The sequence below is a fragment of the Protopterus annectens genome, chromosome 12.part0 (assembly GCF_019279795.1).
Source record: "Protopterus annectens isolate FY-2018-M chromosome 12.part0, PAN1.0, whole genome shotgun sequence".
NCBI classification, from domain to species: Eukaryota; Metazoa; Chordata; order Ceratodontiformes; family Protopteridae; genus Protopterus; species Protopterus annectens.
This window is the reverse complement of record NC_056746.1, coordinates 425,306,267-425,333,181: the sequence shown is the minus strand read 5'-3', so window position 1 is coordinate 425,333,181 and position 26,915 is coordinate 425,306,267. Positions and strand designations below refer to the sequence as shown.

Below are 26,915 nucleotides of genomic sequence, written 5' to 3'. Positions count from 1 at the left end.
GTAGGGGTAAATCTGAATTCCTTGGAGTCTGCAATAAGCTACTACTGGAGCCAGACACTTGGTAAAGACTCTGGGTGCAGTAGATAAGCCAAAGGGCAGTACAGAGAATTGAAAGTGTCTCGAACCTGCCTTGAATCTGAGGTATTTTCTGTATTCCTGTCTGATGGGAAAGTGTAAATAGGCTTCCTTCAAGTCCAATGTCACCATCCAAGCATCCTGGGAGAGCATGGGAAGTTGTTGTTGCAGAGTAAGCATCTTGAATTTTGGAATCTCCAGAAAGGTATTTAACAATGAGAGGTCCAGAATAGGTCTCCATGAGTTTTGTTTCCTTGGGACCAGAAATAGTCTGGAGTAAAAACCTTTTCCCATCTCTGGAAGTGGAACAGGTTCTATGGCTTTCATGGCCAATAAGGCGTCCACTTGATTTAAGGCCTCTGACCATTGATGTTTTGGCAGATCCGGCCAGCCTGAAGACCTTGGCAGAGTATGAAAGTGGAATTTGTAGCCTCTTAAAATCACGTCTAAAACCCATTTGTCCTGGGTAATATGAGTCCAATTTTGGTAGAAAAGAGAAAGCTTTCCTCAGAGAGGGGCTTCCAGGCAAGGAGGATCTGTAGCCCAACGGAGAGAGTCATTGGGTCTGTGTCTTTTGAGATTAAGGTCTGTCTTCTCCCCTTCTAGGTGAAGAAGCAGTCCATTGTCTGGACCTGTAAGAGGCCTGAGCCTGCCCCCGATCTCTGGAGCGTCTATATCTTCCCCTTTGAGGCCTGCCAGACGTGGGAAAAGACCAATTTTTGGAGGGCCAATTTCTAGAAAAATCTAGGAGGCTGAACTTGTAAAAAATCTTTAACAGTCTGCATAGATTTTGCTTTTTCTTCCATCTTTTTAATAACCTCCTCAGCCTTGGATCCAAATAAAACATCATGCTGAACAGGGGCATCTAACAGCTTAGCCTTAACCTGTTCTGGTAAATTCTGCTCACGAAGCCAAGCATGTCTCCTGATAACAGTACCAGAGGCAGCAGCCCTGCAAGAAGCTTCTAAGGCATCAAAACTACAATGTAAACTATGTTTGCTAACTTGTTCAGTTGCATTCAAAACATCCTGTAATTCCTTGTCCTCTGCACATGCCGGAAAGGTACAGAGCTTTTGCTTTAGAACAGACAAAAGAAATTGCTGATACTTGAGCATGTGAAACTGGCAATTTAAAGCTCTAATAGAAAGGGTAACAGAAGTGTAAACCTTCTTGCCCAACCTGTCCAAGGCACGAGAATCCTTTTCAGAGGGGATAGGATTTTTAGAAGAAGCGGCCTTATTAGCCCTAGAACCCTGAGAAATGGTTTCAGGATCAGCAGAAGGGTTCTTAAATAAGAATTGATGGGAGTCAGGGACACTGTAAAATCTATCAGGCTTAGAAGGAGCAGGTGGCAAGGAATCAGGGTTTAGGTTAGCTTCAGAAAAAGCATCATCCACAATATCAAGTACAGGAGGAATAGCCAAAGGTCTGTGTTGAGGGAGAAGGAGAAATTCCCTAAGTCTCTTCTTGGAAGCAGAGTAATCCTGACCTTCCCAATGAAAATGCTCCCTCATCTCATGTAAGGTTTCCCCAAAAGAGAAATCTTCAGGGGGAGAAGCAGAGGGAATAGAGTCCTCTGCATCAGAATCCTCATAAGGAGGAAAAGAATAATCCTGGTCAGAGGAAGAGACAGAAGACACAGAAGCCTGATCAGAAGAATCATAAGGAATATCCTGTCTAGGCCTTTTTTCTGGAGGAGGGTGAGAACCCCTAATCATTGTAAGTAAATCTTCAGCCATCCGAAGTAATTGCTTCTGGGACTTGGGAGCTGTATCCGAGGAAGCTTGTGAAGAAACCCTTGGTTTAACAGGAGTCTTTGACTTAGGCTTTGTCTTTGAAGAAATAGTGATATTAGAAGGCCTGAAAACCCCCTCAGAAGCCGGTACCTGCACAGCGGTTCCGGACCCATCTGAAGGAGCGACGTCCGAAGGTCCTGCAGCAGTTAAAATACTAGGCCTAGAAGGCTCCCCATGGGAGTCCGTGTCGGCCATCGGTTCTGAAGTGGCGGACGACAGGGGCTGCAAAAGCGCCTCACTGACGACCGCCGAACCTGAAGCTGGCTCCGGCTGCAAAATATCATGTTTGGACCTCGGAGGCCTATACTTGTCTTTGCGTTTCTTTTGAATTCCGGTTGTCGGTAAAGTATCCGACGACATCCTATAATTGAATCGTCTACCGAAATAATTCAAGGCCCAATCGCACCTACGCTTGATAGTGCGAGAATTAAACCTGGCATTGAACCGACAGCAAGAAACGTCATGGTCAGGGCCTAAGCAAGGTAGTCGGTAAGAGTGGAAATCTTTATGAGGTATTTGTTTCCCACACGATATACAATTATTAACTTTTTCTGACATCGGAGGAGCCAGAAAAAAGTTTCCCCAATGGGGTACTTAGCTTGAGAAGAGAAGTAGAAAACTTCGGACCGAAGACAATCAAAGCACGTTGTCTGAAAACGCCAACCAACGACTTGCGAGCTGCTTTCTACCGCACGGCAAGAAAGACTGGAGAAGATGGCGTCGGCTGTCAGCTTTATATCCCTGCGTTCTGACGTCAGGGTGCTTGCTGGTACAGCCGACGCCGGACCCAGACTTTGGGATTCTGGCCGACCTCGGGCTGCCTGCCGGCAGGATCACCCTACAGTTATGACTGCAACAGTGAAACACGATGAACATCTTGAAAATGCATGAACAGAATGCGATAAGGCAGTTAAGAAGCTTGAATAAAGATTATGTTTTTGCACAGGCAGATAAGGAGGGTAATTGGGTAATAACGTCTAGAGTGAAATACAACAATATGGTGAAGGAATTGTTGCAGGAAGTTGGTGTTTATGAACAGATACAGTCACATGTTCTGGATGCATGTAATGACTTGTTGCTGGAATTACTTGAAAAGGGAGAAAGACTGGGATTTTTTTTTCCACCACTGATGTCAAAAAGTTACACGTAAAATATACTAGAATGGCTTAGTTTTATGCCATTCCCAAGATACACAAGGACTTAACAAATCCCCTTGGGAAACCCATAGTGTCAGGGGCGGGGGGATATCTCCAGAATATTGGTATTTTTCTGGGTGCACAGTTGAAAGACAATTTGAAGCGAGTCCCTTCACACATTAGAAATGATAGAGAGCTCACAGACACTTTGGGAGGTAATGAGTAGCAAGAGGATTTTTTTCTGGGCAACTGTTGATGTTAAGTCTTTGTATATCAATATTTCTCATCGGTGGGGTCTGGAAGCAGTAGCCAGACTACTGGGGAAAGGTCACAGAACAAATTATATTTTATAGCTGTTGGAGTTTGCACTGACACAAAGTGTATTTAGTTTTGAGGACAATTTCTTTCTAGAGAGAACAGGAACTGCTATGGGGGCATCTTTTGCCCCATCTTACGCCATAATTTTTATGGTTTTTTTTTTTTTTTTTTTTTTTTTTTTGAGGAGAGCTGTGTTTATAGGAATACATAATTTTTGGAAAATGTTATAGTTTTCAAACGCTATATTAATGATTTTTTTTATATATGTTGAGGGGAGATTAGTCTTTTTGAACAGTTCATGTTGGAACTAAATCAAAATCAGTATGGCATCACAGTATCCTATTCAAACTCATAGACATAAGATACAGTTTCTAGATTTGGAGTTCTTTGTGGATAATGACAAGCTGGTGTCTTTTAAACCATTTTATAAGGAAACAGCAGCTAATATTTTTTTTGAGTGCAGACAGCATGCATCCAGAACATTTACTTGACTGTCTCCCTTATGGAGAATTCAAGCACATTAGTGACAATGTTCATGACAGAACCACATTTGACGGGGAATTTAACATTGTTAGATGCAAGCAGGTGAAGAGCGGGTATTCTAGCCAGGTGTTAAATAGGGCTGCAGAAAAAGTGAGAAAGCACATTGCTGGTTGGAGAGTATGGAGTCATGCAATATATCATGGGCATGGAGGTTATCATAGCGGGCAAGGATGACATATTTTTTGTTAACAAATTTTCCCCTTTTTCAGCTACGCTGAAGGCATTAGTGCACATGTTTTGTCCTATTATATAGCAGGATGAGGAAGTGGGCAACATTTTCAAGGGCAGGGTTGTTTTTTCTCATAGTAGACTTCACAACCTGAAGGAATTATTTAACAGTAGGGTAAGTAGGATGGACACTGATACTAACACAGTAGGCACCTTTAGATGTGGAAGGTGCAGGGTGTGTGAGGAAGTCAAGAACATTTCAGGTAATTTGATTAATGGAAAGAAGTTCATTGCCCTGGGATCTAAAAATTGCGGTACCAGTGGGGTTGTTTATGCCATTGGATGTGATTGTTTACCTGTAAAGTGGTACATAGGGCAAACCAGAAGAATGGTGAAAAGAATTATGGAGCATTTGGGGGATGGAGCATTTCTCCCCAGGCCTCCGCTGAAAACAGGCTCTGTGGAACCTAGTCGGACTTTCCCGGTCAACAAATGATAAATGTGAGGCATGTTAGGCTTAATAATCATGTGGCCCAGCATTTCCATGCTGTTCACAATGGTAACACAAGTAGTTTATTTTTTTCTGTTTTAAACAAACCTTATGCAGTACAAGGCATGTAATATGGGCGCATTTTGTTAAGGATGGAAAGCAGATATATTATTAATTTTGGAACTTTGTGGCTTCATGGGCTTAATATGGAGTTAGATTTACATGTATAGGATGAAATATTTTAGTATGCATTTTATAAATACATAGATATATAGGATGAAGCATTTGTTAATCTAAAGATGTATAGGTGCATTGGCATGAACTTCTTAAATTAAGTTAAATGCAATAGGAATGCAAGGGGTTGCATTTTAAAAGTTTTTTTATGCACTTTAAATGTTTCTGAAGCACTTTAATTGCTCAGGATGCACTTTAGATTTAAATTTTCTTGACTCACTGACTGATCAACTATTTTAAGACAAAATGTTTTAGTATTTGTTAATCTAGAGCTGTACAAGTGCTTTTGTATGAACTTGCACTTTAAAGTTTTTTGATGCACTTTAAATGTTTCTGAAGCACAATTGCTCAGGATGCACTTGAGATTTAAATTTTCTTGACTCATTGATTAATTGAGCAACCACTGTATGGCAAAATGTTTTAGTATTTCTTAATCTAAAGATACACAAGTGCTTGTGTATTAACTTCTTAAACTATAATGTTAAATGCAATAGGAATGTAAGGGGTTGCACTTTATATGTTTTGATGCACTTTGAATGTTTCTGAAGCACTTTACTGCTCAGGATGCACTTTAGATTTTAATTTTCTTGACTCACTGATTAATTACTGTATAACTGAATTGAGTAATGAATGTAGTGAAATGTATATAAAGTACACCATTCTTGTGCATGATTATTCCCTGGAAGGCTTGATGCCGAAAGTACTAGGAACACAGTAAAAGTGGACGGTGACCGTTTCCCTCCAGTTGTTCAGTGTGTTTTTTACAAAATTAAGATCCCAAGGAGGAGACGATTAGGTCTTAGACATGCAGAAATGTAAAACTGTTTCAAAAATTGCTTTGCTTGAGGCAACAAAGGGAGGATTCCATGCGTAGACAAGCAGAAATGGCCAAATAAGACAGGCCAGAACTTAGCAACTCAAATGCTGTAGAAAGTACAGTTGTGTACCTACCATAAATGTAGATGTTCGAGTGTATTCACTGTTGCAGTCATTATACTTGGGTTATCCTGCTGGCAGGCTACCCGCAGTCGGCCTGAATTCCAAAGTCTAGGTCCGGCGTCAGTTGCTGTCGCCTCTTCCCTGACGTCAGTGCGCCAGGGGTATAAAAGATGCAGCTGACGCCATTTCCTTCAGTTTTTCTTGCCCCAGATGTCAGGTGCCCCCAAAATGGTAGGCCAAAAATTATGCCAATAAGTATGCATGCACTAAAATAAACATTTCCTTCATCTACAAGCAAATACACCACATAGGCTGTATAGGATAGAGAAGTACAGTAAGTCCCAGCAAAGAAAAGGGGGATTGTGGGTGGGTAACCTAGACTGCAACAGTGAATACACTCGAACATCTACATTTATGGTAGGTACACAACTGTACTATGTTCATTGTGTTTCACTGTTGCAGTTATTACACTTGGGTTGAATCCCAAAGCTGAGGTTGGATGGCTGGGTCTAAATAGGATTAGGAGAGGCTATATGGCCCTGCAGAACTGCAGTGGCAAAGCCTGCTCTGGATTTAGAGTAGAGAGGTAAGTGGTAGTGCTTGGTAAAAGTGCGCACTGAACTCCAAGCTGCAGCCTCTAAAATGTCTTTGGTTGGTACTCCTCTGAGGAAGGCTGCTGAAGTGGCCGCTGCTCTGGTTGAATGTGGCCTAATGTCCTTAGGCACTGATTTGCCATGTTGTGAACAGCAGAAACCAATCCAGTGGCCTATCAATTTTGAAATAGTATGCTTTGAGATAGCCTTTCCTTGTGATCCTGCAGCATATGCCACTAAGAGTTGCCCAGTCTTTCTGAAAGCTTTAGTTCTGTCCAAGTAGAAGCGTAGCTGTCTGTGTATGTCCAAATAATGCAGGAGTCTCTCACCCTTATTCTGTGGGTTTGGATAAAAAGTAGGCAAATGGTTTGGTTAAGGGCCACACTGGACACCACCTTAGGCATAAATGTCAGGTTCGTCCTCAGAAAAACCCTGTCTGGATGGAAAATGATAAAAATGTTCCACAGCCATTGAGTGCCTGTAACTCTGAGACTTGTCTTGCAGAGGTTATTGCTAGGACCAGAGCTGTTTTCCAAGATAAGAACTTTATTTCAGCTGTATTGGCTGGCTCAAAAGGCGGCAGTGTGAGTTTTTCCAAGACATAATTGAGGTCCCATGCAGGTACTGGTGCTCTCCTTGGAGATCTTATGTTTTTGGCCCCTCTGAGGTATTGCCTTAGCAATGGATGAGAAAAAATAGGTGGTTCCGTATTATAATGAGCTGAAATGGCAGAGGCATGGATTTTAACTGATGAAAAGGATAGGCCTTCGTCCAGCATCTCAGTTAGGTATTGTAAAATCTGAGGAATATTTGGTACAAACGTGTCAATTCTTTGTGCCTGGTTCCAAGCACAGAATCTTTTCCATTTTTCTGCATAAGATTTTCTGGTACTGGGCCTCCTGGCCTCCAAAATAACATCCATCACTGCTTTAGAGAGAGGTGTGTTCTAAATGGCTACATTATCCGCCATGCTGCCAGATTTAGGGTCCTGAGTTGGCTGTGCAGGATCTGATTGTTTCGCTGGGTCAGTAAGTGAGGAATTAGAGGTAATGTCCAGGCTGGGCCTTGAGACAAGCTCTTTAGGATTGGGTACCAGTGCTGGCAGGGCCAGTCTGGGGCAATCAGAATCATTTTTGGCTTCTCTTGTCTGACCTTTAGGAGTACTTGGAGAGGAGAGGCAGAGGAGGAAATACATATACTGTAAGGGTTTTCCAGCTGAATGACAGAGCATCCACTTTCCATGCTTGCTTGTGATAAGTCCTTGTGCAGAATCTCTGTAGATGGCAGTTGTGAGGGGAGGCAAATAGATTTATGTCTAGGCATCCCCATTTCCTTGTTATCATGCTGAAGACTTGTGGATCCAGTTTCCACTCGTGGGGATCCATGAGGTTTTTGCTTAGTTCGTCTGCCAGAGTATTTTTCTTTCCTGGCAGGAATTCTGCTTGCAGGTGTACTTGATAAGTCAATGCTGTGTCCCACAAAGTCATGGCTTGCTGCAGAGGGGGTAGGAATGTGTGCCTCCCTGCTTGTTTATGTACCACCTGACTGTAGTATTGTCCGTCCTTATCAGTAGGTGTCCTGGATGAAGTAGATCCTTGAAAGCTGTCATAGCATTCTGAACAGCTAGTATCTCTTTTTGACTGATATGAAGATGCATTTGGCTTGTGGGCCATGTGCCCTGAATACATTTTCCTGCCATGTGGGCCCCCCAGGCATAATCTGATGCATCTGTTGTTATTGACTGCTTGGCTGTGGGTAGGGTGAATGGCTGTCCCTTGTTGTGGTGACAGGCCTGTGATCACCATCTAAACTCCTGTTGTAGGCAAGGAATGAGGGTAATTAATGTTTCCAGGCTGTGACAATGTTGAGTCCAAACACTTTTTAGATACTATTGTAGTTTCCTCATATGCAGTCTGGCATATGGAATTAGCAAAATGCAGGATGCCATGAAGCCCAATGCCTGCAGAATTTTTCTTGCAGATAACTGGGTCTTTGTTGCCAACATTTTGAAGTAAGAATTCAGTTGCCTTTGTTTGTCTGGCGTGAGATAAGCCATCTGGGCAGTTGTATTTAAGCTTGCACACCCAGGAATATTATCTCTTGAGAGGGTACTAGTTTTGATTTCTTTTTGTTTACTGTGTACCCTAGGCAAATTAATAATCTTTTTACAAATGTTCGATGCTTTAGTAGAATGTCCTTGTTCTCTGCTTGAATAAGGCAGTCGTCCAAGTAAGGATATATTTGAATTCCTCTGTCTGCAAAATGCAATTACTGGTGGCAGGCATTTTGTGAAGACCCTGGCCGCAGTAGATAAGCCAAAGGGCAGTGCAGAGTATTGGTAGTGCATTGAGCCAGCTATGAATCTGAGGTATCTTCTGCAAGATTGTCTGATTGGGATATTGCAGGTATGCCTCTTTTAGGTCCAAAGTTACAAGCCAAGCCTTCTTGCCCAGCATGGGCAGAAGCTGCTGCAGAGTCAACATTTTGAAATTTGGAATGTCCAGAAATATATTTAGAATAGACAGGTCCAGTACTGGTCTCCAGGCTTTGTTCTTTCTGGGGACCAAGAAAAGTCTTGAGTAAAATCCTTGTTCCCTGCTCTTGATGTGATACTTGCTGAATGGCCCTCATGTCCATGAGGGATGAAACTTGTTTTTGTGGCTCTGCCCATTGATTGTGTGGCAGGTCTGGCATACCTTTTGCCCTTGGCAGGGTGTGAAAGTGGAACCTGTAGCCCTGGGATACTATATTCAAGACCCATTTGTCCTGGGTGATCATTTGCCAGTTTTGAGAAAAAAAGTGCTAGTTTTCCCCCTAAGGGGGCTGCCAACAGATAAGCACTTGGTGCTGGCAGAGGAAAGTCATTGGGACCATTTCCTGTATGGCTGTGATTTGTCTTCTCCACTTTTGGAGGTAGAAGCGCCCCACTGTTTAGGCCTGTATGAGCCCTGGGGCTGGGATCTGCCTCTGGGGCGTCTGTATCTGCCTCTTTGTGGCCTGTCTGACACTGGAAAGGACCAATTCTTTGTAGGCCAGTTCCTGCTAAATCTGGGTGGCTGTACCTGTAAGAAATAGTTTCTGGGTCAGCAGCAGGGTTTTTATAAAGAAATTTATGTGAATCTGGCACCCTGTAGTATTTGTCTGGTTTAACAGGGACAGGGGGTAAAGAGTCAGGAGAAAGGCCGGACTCTGAAAATACATCATCTACAATGTCTAACACAGGGGGAATAGCAAGAGGCCTGTGTTGAAGTAGTAAAAGAAAATCTCTAAGCCTTTTCTTTGATTCTGAGTAGTCTTGGCTCTCCCAGTGGAAGTGCTCCCTCATGGTATGCATGGTTTCCCCAAAAGAATAATCCTCAGGAGGAGAGGCTGAAGGAATAGATTCTTCAGCATCAGAATCCTCATAGGGAGGAAGAGAGTACTGCTGTTCAGAAGAAGAGTCAGAGGAAATGGAAACCTGATCTGAAGATTCATATTCTGTCTCTTGCCTAGGCCTCTTGTCAGGAGGGGGATGGGAACCCCTGATCAAGGTAATTAGGTCTTCGGTCATTTTGAGCATCTGATTTTTAGGCATGGAAGTCTGTCCAGGAGAATGCTGTACTTGTTTTTTTGTCTTTAGAACTGTTTTGGTCTTTGCTTTGGAAGCTGAAGTAGGCTTTACATATAACTGTGTAGGTCAGAAAACACCCTCAGAAGCCGATGCCTGCTCAGCGGCTCCGGATCCATCTGAGGGAATAGTTTCCGAGTGTCCAATACCTTGAGTATCCAGATGCCTAGGTGGCTCCACGTGGGAGTCGTCAGCGGCCTGTGGCTCTGAGGTAGCGGGCATCAGGGGCTGCGAAAGCACCTCACTGAGAACCGGCGAACTGTCGACTGGCTTAGCGGAAGCCTCATAGTCTGTTCTGGACCTCAGATGCCTGTCCTCTTCTTTTTCCTTGCGCTTTTTATAAACTCCGGTCGTCAGCTGTTCTTATGGCATTATATAATTGAACCTTCGGCCAAAGTAATGAAAAGCAAAATCGTACCGATGCTTAATAGTGCATTGGTTAAATCTAGCACAAAACTGACAGCTAGCAACGTTGCGATCAGGGCCTAGGCAAGGAATACAGTAAGAATGAAAATCCTTATGAAGTATTTGCTTCCCACAGGAAATACAATTGTTAACTTTTTCTGACATCGGTCTGGAGCAAGAAAAAAAAGTTTCCATAACGGGGTACCTAGCTTTATTGAAGACTTTGGATCTGAAATTCGTTTTTGAAAATCTCAGGAGTCGGCCGACCGGCACTTGTGAACTGCTTTTGCTTCGGGCACCGCGCGGCAAGAAAGACTGAAGAAAATGGTGTTGGCTGCATCTTTTATACCCCTGGCGCACTGACATCAGGGAAGAGGCAACAGCAACCGACGCCGGACCTAGACTTTGGAATTCAGGCCGACTGCCGGTAGCCTGCCAGCAGGATAACCCAAGTGTAATGACTGCAACAGTGAAACACGAACATCCAAAGCCGTTTGTACCTTGAAAGGATTTTAGCTCAGTTTATGATGGCAAGTAGAAAATCTTTTCAATTTCATCACCTACGATTTCCTAGTAGCAGGTTTCTTAGTCTCTCAATGTCTATTGCATGTCCTCAGGAAAAGAAAGTGCAAAAGACTGTATCATCCAAGCTGAGAGATGAAGAAGCTGAAGGTTAGGGTGGCTCAGGGAGCCCTGCCGTGTAAGAGTCCATCCTGTAAGGAGGCTTGTGGTAACTGCCTTTGGCCATTTTCAGAAAAAAGAACTTAACTCTCTGTTGTACATAGTGGCAACTGAATGGTTGTTGTTTCCTACATAGGAAACAACCCATGTGACCTAAAAGCTATTGCAACAGTGGTATTTAACAGGGTTGTGTATTTTATCAATGCCATTATGACCTTGATGTCCTTCATATTTGTGCATTTATTTCTTTCCTGAAATTTCCAAAGACCCTGTACGTTTCTCCTTTGAAGACAGCTCCCCTTGCAAAGTCTAATGCATCTCTGATTACAGGTGAATCAGGGTAGGGGATGGAAGACCTGGACTAAAGGATAACGTAAGTCAGTAACCAGTGAAGTTCTTTCTTCATAAACTTCAGCACCAGAAACTGGGAGAAAAAAAAGAGGTGGTGGTAGTATTTTGTTCAGACCAACGAGAAACCACTGACGATTCTTCATATGTAACCTGAGCAGTGGGATCATGACAACATACAATGGCTAGAAAATTGGCTTACAAACAGTATCCAAAAAATTATTGTGGGTGGCTGTACCTCCTTCAAAAAAGACCAGCCACGAGTGGTATACCCCATAGTTCAGTCCTTGGGCCACCTCTCTCTGGCAGTTATTTCTTGGAGGTCAAAGTGAATTTTAAAAGCTTATGACTGCCCAAGTTTGGATACTGCACAGAACTTACAATCTATAACTCTCCAGAGAACACCAAAAATCCTCCAAGAGGGCCTTTACTAAACAGCTGGTGTCAAAACTATGGAATAAAACAAAATGCCAATAAATGTATAACCATGTCCTTTTGACAAGCATTACTTCCCTTAACTAACACATTGATAGCACACCCTTTGAAGTTGGATTCCATAGTCAGGGATCTGGAAACCTATGTTAAACTGTCCTTTGACCACCATGTATCCATTATTGTAATAAATCCTTTTTCATCATACAGCTTACATACAAAGATGGGATGTCAAAATCCAGGTATGCAATCGTTTACCTGCATGCAGATCTTATCTGGCCGAACATTGAATAGAATGCCCCATTCCTTAAGTACCCGTCCAAATACTTGCCACAGCTGGAGAACACATGCTTTTCCATTAAAAAAAATTCAAGGACCTAAATCACAAAGTATGCAAACCAGTTCAAAGACTTGTCCCTCTTCTCGGTAACATACAGGCTACTAAGACTTGTGCCTCACACATACAAACTCAACAGACCCTAACCTGTCAGACTAGTTACACATTCGCAAGGTGAACTGTAGTGTGAAACACCTGCTCAAGGGACCTCATATCTCTTCTGCAGCATATCCACAAACATGTTGGAGAAACAGGTATATGTTGTGCCTTTCGGCTTTTCCCGGTTAGGGGTCGCCACAGCGGAACTCCGGTCTGCTAATGATTGGCAGTAGATTTTTATGTGCCGAGTTGCCAGCCATGACGCACAACCTTCAACGAAGGTATGCCCATTCACGCATGTCTCCACACAGAAGACGCTCTAGCTGAGAATCGAACAGGACAACTTCTAGCTGTGAGGCGACAACGCTACCGCAGCACCACCACCGCAGTTCCAGGTATATATCACATAAAAATCTCTCTTCTATAGCACAGTCTTCTACTCCACACAAAGCAAAGTACTTCTCTTACTCTATTCAAATGTAATTTGGGCAAATGGATGGGAAACTAGCAACTGATCCCTCACAAAAAATGTTGGCACCCATGTCCCTCATCAATAGGGTCACAACACATAAATATCCCAATATATCCCTTGTTCTGCCCACCTCTGGATTAGTCGTATGCAAAATAAAAAGGGCTAAAAACCTGCCATGGGATTGCAAGACTAGGCTTGAGATCCTCACAGATTAACAGTCTAGGAGGTACCTATGAAACTATAATTGTGGAGGCCATGAACACCAGTACTCTGTGATAATCTCTTGATGTTTTTTTGTGACTTTGAAGTGAACATCACAGGAATTGCTCTAGTTTCTGTGAACTGGAATAGGACAGCAGACATGGACTGAAGAGAACATTTTGAAGTTTGAAATTGTGTAGATTTAAGAAAGAAAATGTCCCAACACATCTCTCCAAGTTCTTTCTTTCTTGGGACACTAAGAACATCCCTGAATAAATTATTTTTTTTTACTGGTACAGATTTTATTATGCTCTGATAAAGCATTTGTCTTGAATATGAGGAAAAAGTGTGGATCAAAAGGATGGGATTGATTTCCTTGAAAGGAAAAAAAGGAGTCCCACTGCCATCCACATACTTTCTGAATTATGCCTAAACCCCAGGGTCAGAAAGTAAAACTAATGCCAAAGAGATAAGCAACAGAAAGACTCTAAGAATGATTTACAGGACTGACACAATGGGGAGGGGGAGATGTTGAAGGGGAGGGGGCACAGTCAGTCCTTACTTGGACTGACCTTGGGCTTGAAAAGCTATTTTCTTTTTGGAGCTGCCCTCCCACTGGTTTTAAAAAAGTTTGCCTGAGTTTTGCTGAAACCGTTTAAAACGCTTCCTATAAAATGAGTTTAGGCTTGAAGGGAAATTCCTGCTGTATTTTGGAATAGGGTATTGAAAACTCTGTTTAAACCCTTGTATTAAATTTCCTCCTCAAACTTCTTGTGAAACTCAGCAAAGGATTGCCCAAACACTTATGTCCAGAGGTGCGCATTTAAGATTGCCAACATCTTCTGGTAAATTCTGTGTGCACAGCCAAGCAAACCGCTGCACAAGCAGCCCAGTAGTAACAGTTATGGAAACAGCATTAGTAACAAGGGAACATCTCTATGAATATGCTTGGTCACATGTCACTGAAGAAAGGAGAGAGGATAAACATACTTTAGTATAAGAGAAAAGAAGATCAGCGATTAACTTTTCATTTTGTCAAAGGAAGCCAAAAGGAGCTTTAACATATAGGTTTGACAACTGATCGTTTAGAAGAGTAAGGTAGAGGCATACACCTTTTCAAATCTACCAGACTCATCTAAAGGAATGATATTAAAAGCCATAAGGTGCTTTAGAGATGATGACATTCAAAGGAAAAAAGTCAGACGGATCTACCCAGGGATACCTAAATACATTTTTAGGGACTAAGGGACTTTGTATAATTCATCAGATTTTCTGGGAGTTGGCAGCTGTCTGTGTTGATATTTACTAGCTGCATTAAAAGGTATTCTCTAAGGCTGCTAAAACCAGGAAAACAGTCATTGGTGACTGAGAATAAGTCATTGCATCTCCTCAGAGTCTCTGAAAGTGCCTTTTGACACATTGAAATAACTACTTCATTCTAAAAACTGTGTCAGAAAATGTTAACTCCTCCACTGGTGAGTCAGAAGAAATGCATTCTTCTTAATCTGATTCCAAGCTTTATGGGGTAGAAGCCTGGGATGCATAAGGTAAAGAGGAGATGGGCTCTGTTTTTGAATGTGGAGAAGACACTGTCTGGCGAGATTTGAATAATTAAAAAAAAAACGCATTTTCTAAAAGAAAACCACTCTTGTTTTAACTCCTTTGAAGAAACAGATGAAGAAGCAGGTGCGTGCTTTTGCTTTTCAGTCCTCTTCTTAAAAGCCTTGACAGAAAAGAGTGTTCAAAAATCTGGTGTTCTCCCTGGGTATCCAATCCTTTACTATGGCTATATGACTAACTCTTCACCAGTCCCCGTCATGAGTGGTTCTCCCCTTTCTGAAGCAGCTGTATTAGCAGTCTTGGGGTAAGTACCTTTCTTTCAGCTCTTAACAGATACATGAGGAGCTATGGCAAAGGAATTACAATTATCCAGACTGTCCCGATGGCTCAGAGATGGCCAGAGCAGAGTTGCCAAAGGCCAAGGCAGAGGGTGTCAGACAAGAAACAGAAGCCTCTCTAAAATCACTTTTCTTTGGAACTGGTGGAGGAATGTTTGTGGAACTGTGACTCAGCTCCCTGATACTATGGATAAAAGATTTGAGGTTTTGCTTCTCTATACCTGCTTCTAAGGTCTTTGGGACTAAAGGAATGAAAGCATGACTGAAATCCTGCTCCTCCCTCAAACAAATAAAGGCTGTGGGGTTATCTGTTACAGGAACTCCGCCACCCAAGCCAACATTATCTCTTAGACATAAATCACAAAAACAGATACAAATTTTATGAAAAAAAGTCTAAAGTAATCCCCAATGGGATACTAATATGCCCACTTAACAAAACTAGCAAACAGTCAAACCTGTGAAAATGAAATTAAGAGGAATTCTTACTGGTGGCTTCAGTGGCAAGAAAGTTGTAAACTTTGGTATCCACACATCTTTTATACTAAATGAGCCTGTCCCTCCCTCAGTCATATGGGCATACAGAAAGTGCCCTAAAGCTTTGGAAGCTGGGTGGATGTCGAATCACTGGCAGAATACATCCCATATAACCTAAGCTACTGTACAAAAAGTGATCTAATGATGATCATCACCTTACTCTAACAATACCACTAAACAAGAAAAACAGACACAAACAAAATTAAATCTATCCATTTCTCTAACTCCAACTAACATTAACCCACACACATTCAGATGTGTGTGTGTGCAGAGACAACACACACCTAAAGCTCATTCCTTCTGTAGCTGTAACTCTAATCCTAACCCAAGAACAAAGTCAGCCCTAGTGTCGAAACATACATTTATAACAAAACTTATTATGAAACGTTTGGATTCTGATTCACTCCCGTTTGCCTTAATGAAATAAAATGTAAGCACATTTCTAACAAACATTCCCTGCACTTTACCAACTGAGAAACCAAAACCAACATTCAACAAATGCAATCTGTGATCAAACATATGGTATCCATATATATGTAACAATGTTGTTTCTTTATATAAATATTGTATATAGATACATACATATTTATATATATACATAATTACCTTTTGCAAGCTGATCTTTCTGTTAGCAGCTCAGGGGAAACATACTGTGCTGTCCCAACAAAAGAATTTGCCCTTGCTGGTTTAAGAAAAACAGAAGAGGTTAACATTTAATTTTCTACAAAATAAAATAACTTTTCAGTTCCTACATTTATAAGCCAACATTTGCTAACAATCATTGTAATGAAAGAGAAGCAACAGAGGTATGTCAAGTGCAGTTGTTCTAATGCTCGTATCACAAAACCTAACTGTGCAACCAACATAGCAATTATGTTACCTTGTTTAGAGTCTGAAGATAGTACTTTTGCAGTTCCAAAATCTGTAATTCGAATGTGCATGTCTTCATTCAATAAAATGTTTTCTGGTTTAAGGTCCCTGAAATAAATTAATACACTCAGCACAGCTGTCAATACATCACAGAAATCACAGGTAAAAAAAGTTCAAAACTTTATGTAGCCATCCACATCCCACCTGCTTCAAATGTGGGCACAAAATCAGAACATTTGCTTAAGAAAAGTTTATTCAGTTTCCTACCCAATAATCACAGCCGCCACCTAACCCCACCATACTAACAATTAATCATTAAGGAAAAGCCCAGGTACATTAAAATGTAGATGTACAAATCACATAAAAGAAACCAGGGGTGCAGGACCGTAAGGAGCCATTTCAATGAGTTGCCCTACATGGTAAAAATACTAAACATAAAACACACACATCACATATAGAATACACAAACACGTACACAATTTTAAAATCTATATTATATATATATATATATATATATATATATATATATATATATATATATATACATACACACAGACACGTCTACACAAACACACACACATACACAATCTCTCTCTATCTATATATATATATGTATATATATATATATATATATATGTATATATATATGTATATATATATATATATATATATATATATGTATATGTATATATATATATGTATATATATATATATATGTATATATATATATATATATATATATATATATATATATATATATATATATATATATATGTATATATATATGGATGTATATATATATGTATATATATATGTATATATATATATATATATATATATGTATATATATATATATATATGTATATATATATATATATGTATATATATATATATATATGTATATATATATATATATATATATGTATATATATATATATATATATATATATATATATGTATGTATATATATATATATATATATATATATATATATATATATGTATATATATATATATATGTATATATGTATATATATATATATATATATATATATATATATATATGTATATGTATATATATATATATATATGTATATATATATATATATATATATATATATATATATATGTATATATATATATATATATATATATACATATATATATATATATATATATATATATATATATATGTATGTATATATATATCTGTACATATATATATGTATATATATATATATGTATATATATGTATATATATATATATATATATATATATATGTATATATATATATATGTATATATGTATATATATATATATATATGTATATATATATATATATGTATATATATATATATATATATATATATATATATATGTATATATATATATATATATATATATGTATATATATATATATATATATATGTATATATATATATATATATATATATATATATGTATGTATATGTATATATATATATGTATATATATATATATATATATATATATATATGTATGTATATGTATGTATATATATATATATATATATATATATATATATATATATTTATATATATATGTATATATATATATATATATATATATATATGTATATATATATATATATATATATATATGTATATATATATATATATATATATATATATATGTATATATATATATATATATATGTATATATATATGTATATATATATATATATATATATATATATATATGTATATATATATATATATATGTATATATATATATATATATATGTATATATATATATATATATATATATGTATATATATGTATATATATATATATATATATATATATATATATATATATATGTATATATATATGTATATGTATATATATATGTATATGTATATATATATATGTATATATATATATATATATATATATGTATATATATATATATATATATATATATATATATATATACATATATATATATATATATATATATATATATATATATATATATATATATATATATATATATATATGTATATATATGTTTATATATATATGTATATAAACCAAAGTTCACACACACAAGCCAATTAGTAAATCTACAAGAAAACCCTAGACAAGCTAGAGTTTCCACTATGTGACATCTTAAACTTCTTGACTTCTTGTAATGGAGGCCCATGGGATATACACAAATGACCCCTTTAGGACATCAAGTGTTTCAGCTGTCTGTCAAGCAATCTCCTTTCCTCATCATTTATCAGGTTCTTGGATGCACAGCCACCTGCTCCCTTGGCACATTCTGTAGACACCACTGCTCAGTCTGGCTCAGGGTTTTTATAAAAGTGCATTTGTGACTCCAACTCCCTGCAGAAGTGGTCAGGCTTCCTAGGAACAGGGAGAAGGAAGTAAGGTTGGAAGGATACGTCTTTAAAGACACATCATCCAAGACATACTGAGGGATTATCAAAAGTCTAGGGGTGGGAAGGAAGGTTCAAAAACTCTCTATAGCAAGTCTGAGCCTTGAAGAATTCCTTAGATTCCTAGCAGAAGGCTTCCTTCATTCAGTGATGTGCATCTCTAAAGGATAAATCCTCAGGAAGCAAAGCTAAGGATAGAGCATTACATAAATCACAGTCTTCATATGTCTAAAGGGTAAAGTGTTTCACCAAAGCTACTTCCTCCTCATCCTCCAAGTCTGAGTAATCAGAATCTCCCGGCGGGGGTAATATGCATTTCCCTCTTCCTGGGTAAGTGCCTAACACAGGATCTTTTTGCAGGGTAAGTTGCCTGGACCTTGAAGCATGGGGGTCAACCTGACCAAATACTGTGAAGAGACTTGGGATGATGAAGTAGTGGACGTAGTGAGGACTATGGCAAACCTGAGTGCCTCTTAGGTTTGGGTGCATGAGTCATTGGGAAAGCAAAAGTATCGAGTGATGGGCGGAGCTACAACTTCTATCCAGTTCCTTGGGACATCTTCCCTTACAGTAAAATCAAGATGATACCACCATTTGTCACCATAACCTTGGGCATCGGAAGCCACAGCTTCAGACCCAACCAACAATCTATTGTCAAAATGTAAGGTACAGGCCTAAATCATGGTGGCCTCAAGAGATGTCTTGTTGGAGGACTCAAGCCTAACATGCATTGGACCAGAGGACTGTAAAGGTGCTTCACCTATGTCAGTGACTTTTTTTTTTTTTCCAGGGGCCTGGATGCAAATGTCTTCAGTATCGCTGATGTCCTTCTCCTTTGGTCTCTTATCCTTACCTCTTCTTACGGATGATGGCCAGGGAACCGGTGGAAGCTGCAGCATGTGAAGGCCCTTCCCTATTGGAATCCATGCGCTACTGAAAGGACATGGCCCTATGTTTAATAGTTTTGGAATTAAATCAAACACAGAAAGCACAGTTAATAATGTCACACTGTGAGCCTAAAAGGAAGCAGGAGTGAAAATCATCGTCTGGGAATTTGCTTCCAACAAGAAATACAGTTAACTTTGTTAAACGTTAACAATGAACATTCACAAAAAGTAGAGAAAGAATTCCCCAATGGGTTAATTACCTGAGGCTCCTTAATGTTCTTGTAATGCAAGACTAGCAATAGACTGATGACACTGAGGATGCTTTGTACAGCACTGGACTACACTGAAATAGAGAACTGAAGATGGTACTGGTTGACGCCATTTTTATACACTGACATCCTGATATAAGACAGCACCGGACATTGGCTAGCTGGGGGACAGTGAAAGACCATTTGGGCAGGCTGCAGGCTTCTGCACAGCATGAATTCACAATACTCTACCTTCAACACTTACAACAACTAACAGCAACACAACAGACTCCCAATTCGCCTTTTCTACTTGGTCCTGGAAAATGAGGAAACTAAGTAACATTAAAAAGTTATATACTCACCATAACGTTCCATCTGTGTTGTCCACTTTCATTCTTCCTCAAATCTTGGATTCAGATCCGATCCTTACATCAGACTCAGCTGCTTCTACTAGCCAATGAAAGCTTTAGAGATCCTCCCCTTTCCATAATCTCATGGTCCTTAATATACCTCAGATCTTGTTTGCTGCTCTTTACATCAATAAAGCATTGCAAAGAAAAAAATATTAAGATAACCAGCAAAAACTGAGACTCAAAGAAAGGAACAAGTTTTTTTCAGCATATTTGATCTGCATAAGATTTTCTGGTACTTTGATCCTTCTAAAAGAATGACTTGGAGGAGGTTGGTGGGATGGTAGTTGAAGAATGAAAATGGGCACACAGATAGAATGTTACATTGAGTACTTAACTTTATTGGATATCAATTTTCCTTCTTTCCTCAACTCTTGGGACAGAGTCCACAGCAACCTACACTGGAATCACTCTAAGGAAGGGTATTCCCGAGTAGTGTTGAACAAAAAGCTGCTCTGACCCTTGAGACCAGATCTAATTTGTAATGAGCAATAAAAGCATGAAGATTGGCAACACAGGTATCTACAGAAGCTCTAGACAAAAAAGCTGAAGAGGTAGCCATAGAAATTGTAGACTGTGCTTGCGGTGGTTTGAGTAAGGATATGCCCAATTTATTATAAAAAGGTCATATACTTAGTCAACCATTTAGCTAATTTTACTTTAGAGACTGATTTGCCCAATATTAAATCCAAAAAGGATGCAAACAGTTCTGCTTTTCTAAAATATTTCATTCTATGCAAGTAAAAATGTAATTGTCTGCGACTGCTCAACATGTCTAACATTCTCCTTTATTTGTGAAATTTGGAAAGAAGACTTAAGTTGATAGCTGGATTCATATTAGATTCTGACACTGCCTTGGGAAGAAGGGATGGTTCTTAAGGATACACTGTCTCTATGAAAAATCAAGTAAGGGGGGGCCTTAGAAGACAAGGCCTATAATTCTGAAACTCTTCTGACATACGTAATAACTACTAAAAAGGTAGTTTTCCAAGTTAAATATTTTAGTTCCGTCTTAGCTGAAGGTTCAAATGGAGACTGGGTTAGAACCTGCAATACAACACTGAAATCCCAAGTGGGGGGTAAGATCTTTAACAAGAGGTCTAAGGAGAATTCTTCCTCTTATAAAGACTTGACAGAGTTTGGATGCTGCTAGAGATGACTTATGCTGCTAGAGATGACTTATCTATTCCAACATGAAAGTTGAAGATGGCAGCTAACTGCATTTTAATGGCAGAAGAGCTAGCTCCTTCATTGAAGACTGATGCTACAAATTCCAGAACTTTAGAGACAGGAGCAGAAAAGGTATCTAAAAGATTCTGCTGTGCCCAAAATACAAATATTTTCCATTTACTTTTGTAAAGTTTTCTGCTGGAAGCTTTGTGAGATAAAATATGACAGACTGGAAAGGAGAGCTTAGGCTGTCCAGCAATCTAAGTTAAGAAACCATGCTATCAGTTTTGGGCCTGGAATTTCTGGATGACTCGAGTCTGTCAGGTGAGAGAGAAGGTCCGGGGTTGGATCCATGATCCAAGGGCAAGGAAGAGGAGGCCAAAGAAAGGGAAACCAAATGTGATGAGGCCAATAAGGGCAATGAGGATTAGTGTGCTCTTCAACTGAGATACCTTCTGAAGAAATTTGGGGAACAGGGGTATTGGGAGATGGAAGTAAAGGAGACAGTCGGGCCAATCAAAGTATAGCAACTCTGTAACTCCCACAGTGGGGGAATGAGGGCAAAGAGCCTGCTGCACTTGTTGAGAGGGGATGCAAAAAGGTTGCAGCACAGCTGACCCTATCGACAGAAAATCTTCTCTGACACATTCATGTTGAGACCACACTCATGAGGTATTCAAATAGACCTGGTTAACTTGACTGAAACCATGCTGGACTTCCCTGGAATGTGCATCAGTATCAAAATTCGACTGGGTGAGATCATCCATTGCTACACTCAAAGTTTCTTGACACAGAGTAAGATCTGGTTCTCCCTTGTTTGCTGAGGTACCAGACCACTAATATCTTGTCTGTTTGAATTGCAATTCACCAGGTGGAGTGTGTGTCTTGGAAAGCCTGCAGCGCTAAAAGAACGGCTCTCATCTCAAAGATAATGACATGTACGTTGGCCTCTTTGGGGGACCACGTGTCTTGGACCATCTATCCCAGGAAGTGCCCCCAATATCCAATCTGGGAGGCATCTGTGTTCACTATGGCCTTGCATTGAGGAAGAACAAAGGGACGACCTTCTCGCACCTGACGACTGTATTCACCATAGCCGACAATTTTTGCAAGCTTGAGAAATCTTTGACTGGACAGAGGGTGGGAAAAAATGGAAAACTGAGTAGGTAATATCCATTGAAGTACTCTCATATGGTACCATGACAAAAGTACTAGGATGATTGCTGCTGGCATGGACCCTAAAGCTTGAAGAATTAATCTAGCTCAGAAATAAGAGTTGCGGATGACTTTCCTGACCTGATACCGAACAGTTTGAACTCTTGCCAGAGGAAGAGATGCTGTTTGCGTGATCATGTTGAAAGAGACAACAATGAATTCTAAAGTCTGAGTTGGTTCCAGATGAGACTTGCTGCAACTGATTAAGATAACCAAGATGGGAGCATATTTGAGGCATGTTATCTTAGGCTTGTGTCAGTTGATGTGTGGTCAGGAAGGTAATGAGCCAGTCGTCTACATATGGGAACACTCAATCCTTGCAGCCTCAAGTGAGCTGTCACTACTGCCATGCACTTGGTGAACACTCTGGGAGCTGTGGTGAGACCAAAGAGCAGAGCTCTGAACTGATATTGACTGGCTCCCATCTGGAAGATCAGACATCTCCTGGAGCATCTGTTCATTTTGATATGATAGCACACATCCTGAAGATCTACTGAGCATATCCAATCATCCTTGTGCAGAAAAGGCTGAATGGAGTGAACCATGATCATCTGGAATTTTGTATATTGAACAAACTGATTTAGATTGCGGAGATCCAAAACTGGTCTCCAGTCACAATTTTCTTTGGCACTAAAGAGAATCTTGAGCAAGTTCTGAACTCTCTCTGGTCTGGAAGGACCCTCTTGGATGACTCTTCTAGCAGCTTGTGTATTTCTAGTGCTCCAACTGGGTGGAACAGTGGGGATTTTCTTTGAAACCAGAGGTGGTGGATGGGAAAAAAATGGTATGATATAACCTCTGGATATTATCCTCTGTACCAATAAATCTTTTATAATTTTAAAGCAGGCTCTCTGGTGCAGGGATAAACAAACCTCGACCTCCTCTAGAAACTGACCATGGGGCCTCCTTTCAGGTGCACTGGTAGGATCTGACAAAAAAGAAGTCTTTCGATCCTTGGGGCTGTGGACCCCTCTTTGCCATGAGGGCGAGGTCTTCTATTACAATTCTCCCCTCTGCCTCTGGGGGAACCATCTCCTCGTGGATCTTGAAAGGGACCCTGAATTTCTTGAACCACATCTTCCGACCTCCTCACTGACTCCTACAAAAGGTTTGTTGAGGGGTTGAAAAATGTACACCCACAACAGACAGGGTTTTACTTTCCTGCTCACACCTGGAGAGCATGTCTTTCACTTTGGAGCCAAACAGGGGGCTTGCATCAAAGGGACCATTGACAAAGGAAGCTCTGAAGGGTTCTGCTAAGTCATACAAGCTCATCCAGGCATGCCTTCTGATGGAAGTACCTGAAACCACCACAAATGAGGTTTCTTCTGCTGCAAGACAGATGAGCCTCATGGACGAATTAGAAATGGACTGAAGGGTAGCCAACTGTGAGGCAACAGACCTCTCTGCCTCAAAGGTTATGGTCCCAGAGAAAGATTTGATAAGTTCTTTATTCCAATCGCTCTGGAGTTTTGTGAAGTGTGCCAGATAGTTCAGTGATGGAAGGGCAAAGGTCGCTGAAGTATAAATATGCTTCCCAAATCTGTCCAACACCCTAAACTCCCTATTAGGAGGGTGAACAGAGGAACTGTGTGTTCTGCTAGTTCCTTCTTGGTGGCTGCCACTACAACCATGGCATAAACTGGTACTCCTTTGTTTCAATGGATGCTATCCTTGGGTGGTGCCAGGATCTTGTCTGGTCTCTTGTATATTGGCTCAACAGTACAGAACTTCTTCCATGCCCACTGAGAGACCAAATCAATGAGCTAATCAGTGGGAGGAGTCACCCATGAGGAAGGAGGGCCAGCACCAAAAGCCTCCGGGAATACACTCTTCTTGGGAAGGGTTGTCAGGAGAATAACCAGCTTTTTGCTTTAGGAGTTCCAGAATGTTTCCAAATGAGATGTCGTTGGGTGGTGATCTTGGGGACCCTTCCCCTTCATCAAAATCAGTATTCTCAGTGATTTGACTCGAGGACAGTCTAGGTGCCTCCTTTTACACACTGTCTTCCTGGGAACGTCTTCAGTGAGATGTTACAGAGAAGTGTCAAAAGAAATCAGTATATCCTGAAGGGTTTCCTGGTGGACAACTTGGGCTGGCTCTCCCTGTGGTAAGGATTTCTGAGGCTAAACGTGCAGAGGCTAACTGGCTAGGGTGGTCAGAGACTAAGAAGGTGGAGAAGTTCATAGGTTAGTAACTAGGCTATCGGCCCTAGGGCCTATACAAGCCTAGCCATAACAATTCCCAGGCTATTTTTTCCCACAGTACTTACTTCCCTGGACGCCTGTCTAGCAGGGCGACTTGACGTGATCCCTGGGGTGAATTTTCCATCTCCCATCCAATCATCAAAGTTCCTTTTGAAGAGGGCCAAAGAGGCGCTCTGCTTGACATGTATGGGCAGTCTATTCCAGAGTCTGGGGAGTCTCTGGGTCAGGAACCTATCCCTCCAGCATGTTTTGTTCATTGTGATGACAAGGTTTAGATCCCTGGAGCATGTGTCTCTGAGGGATTGGGATTTCTTTAAGTGTAGCATGTCCAACAGCTCTGGGTTTGACATGGCCTTGTATGTTAAGCAGAGATCGCCTCTGAGTAGACGATATGCGACAGAATATAGGTGGAGTTTTTTTTTTCAGACAGTCAGCATAGGGCATCTGCTTTAGGCCTGTGATTCTTTTAGTGAGGTATTTATGCGGCCTTTCCAGTTATTGCAGATGTCTTGAGATGTAAATACCAAATGGGGCGTTGTATTCTATAATGGTTCTAATGAGGGAGGAGTACAGTGGGACAATGACCTCCTTTTTTCTGGATGAAAAGCCCTTAGTGATGAGGTGTGCCACATTGAAGGATATCCTGACTGTTGTGGTGATGTGGTTATCGAAGGTGAGACCACTGTCCACCTGTGTCCCCAAGTCCCTTATCACACTTTCGGTGTTTAGTGTACTGCCACCTATGTGGTAATTCACAGGTACACGTTTTTTCCCCAAAGGGGATAATTATACATTTCTTGGCATTGAGCTTGAGCCCATGGCTCTGTCACCAAGCATCTGTTTCTGTAAGGCTCTTTTGTAGAATATCCACATCATTTGGGGATTCAATAATGGCTCCCAGTTTGCAGTCATCTGTGAACTTTGTTAACCAGAGACCCTTAGTGTTGGCCTGTACTTCAGAGAAGCAGATGCCAAACAGCAGCAGTCCCAGGACTGGACCCTGAGGTACTCCACTTGTCTGGAGCCGGATATGGAGTCGGCTACTTTTACAGTGCGGGTTTTGTCAGTAAGCCAGTTGGCAACCCATCGAGTGATGTAGGGATTAATGCCCAGCTTAGTAAGTTTATCTATGACTCCAGAGTGGTGGATGGTGCTGAAGGCTTTGGCAAGATCTAGATAGGCTGTGTGGCCTACCTTACCGTTGTCCATGGCTCTGTAGACTGATTCGAAGAAGCCAATCAGGTTCAGGAGACGAGATCGGCCCTTCACGAACCCAAACTGGGTGAGGTCCAGTGTGAATTTTGCCGATGTCTTTGTCTTAAGCTCTAAGGGCAGAGAAAGCTCTTTCCACTACCTTGAATGCTGAACGTCTTGGAGATAAGAAAACTGACGGCTCAGAAAGAACAAACTCACTCCTCCCTGAAGGCAGGTCACTCAAAGAGTGAGTCTGAGCCAAGCTGTCTAATGCACAGGCTCCAAGGGAAAAAGATAGCTCGACAGCTTCAGAGTTGACTCTCAACACCTCAGATCCTGTACCAACACTACAGCTCCAAGAGTCATTCACCTCCACCCACTTGGATGCCACCAGAGTCAAAGATATCAGCATCTTCAGATCCAATGTGAATGACTCCAGAACCTTCGTATCCAACGACTCTGATACCAAAGGTCAGATCTGAAGAGGAGTAAGCAGGGGGGAGGGGGGGCACTCAGGTAAAGGACCCAAGACTGAGAACCTAAGCAAGGTTAAGCGGCAAAATGTTGGGGAGGGGGTCCCCCTTCACTTAAGATTATGCCACATCACCTTGTAGGTTAAGAGGAAAGGAGGAAGGGAAATGACTGCAACAGTGAATACACTCGAACATCTACATTTATGATAAATTTACACAACTGTACTAGGTTCTTCTTGTTTTACTGTTGCAGTCCTGACTTGTGGGATGATTCCCAAAGCTGAAAAGAAGGTGGAAGGAAGACTAGGGAGAAGAGAAGATGCCCTGAAGAATGACCGTGGTAAATCCTGCTCTGGACCTGAAAACGCTGATATGTGGTAGTGTTTGTTGAAGTATGCACGGATGACCTGGTAGCAGCTTCCAGAATATCCTTAGTAGGGACACTTTAGAAACGTAGGGGAAAAGGTTTTAAAACCCCGTAGGGCCCTTGGGTAAAAAAAAAGTGAGCCCC

The 26,915-nt window shown here is 40.5% G+C and overlaps 1 protein-coding gene across 1 annotated transcript in view; it reads right to left on the bottom strand.

The window, feature by feature from the left end:
• Positions 1-26,915, bottom strand: part of PDPK1 (3-phosphoinositide dependent protein kinase 1) — a 1,584,105-nt gene that overhangs the window by 934,169 nt on the left and 623,021 nt on the right. The window contains exons 8-9 of the mRNA XM_044088924.1: positions 16,187-16,284; positions 15,913-15,988 (exon numbers count right to left, since the gene is read on the bottom strand). Of these exons, the coding sequence (XP_043944859.1) occupies positions 15,913-15,988; positions 16,187-16,284 (174 nt within the window). The remainder of the gene's footprint in view (positions 1-15,912; positions 15,989-16,186; positions 16,285-26,915) is intronic.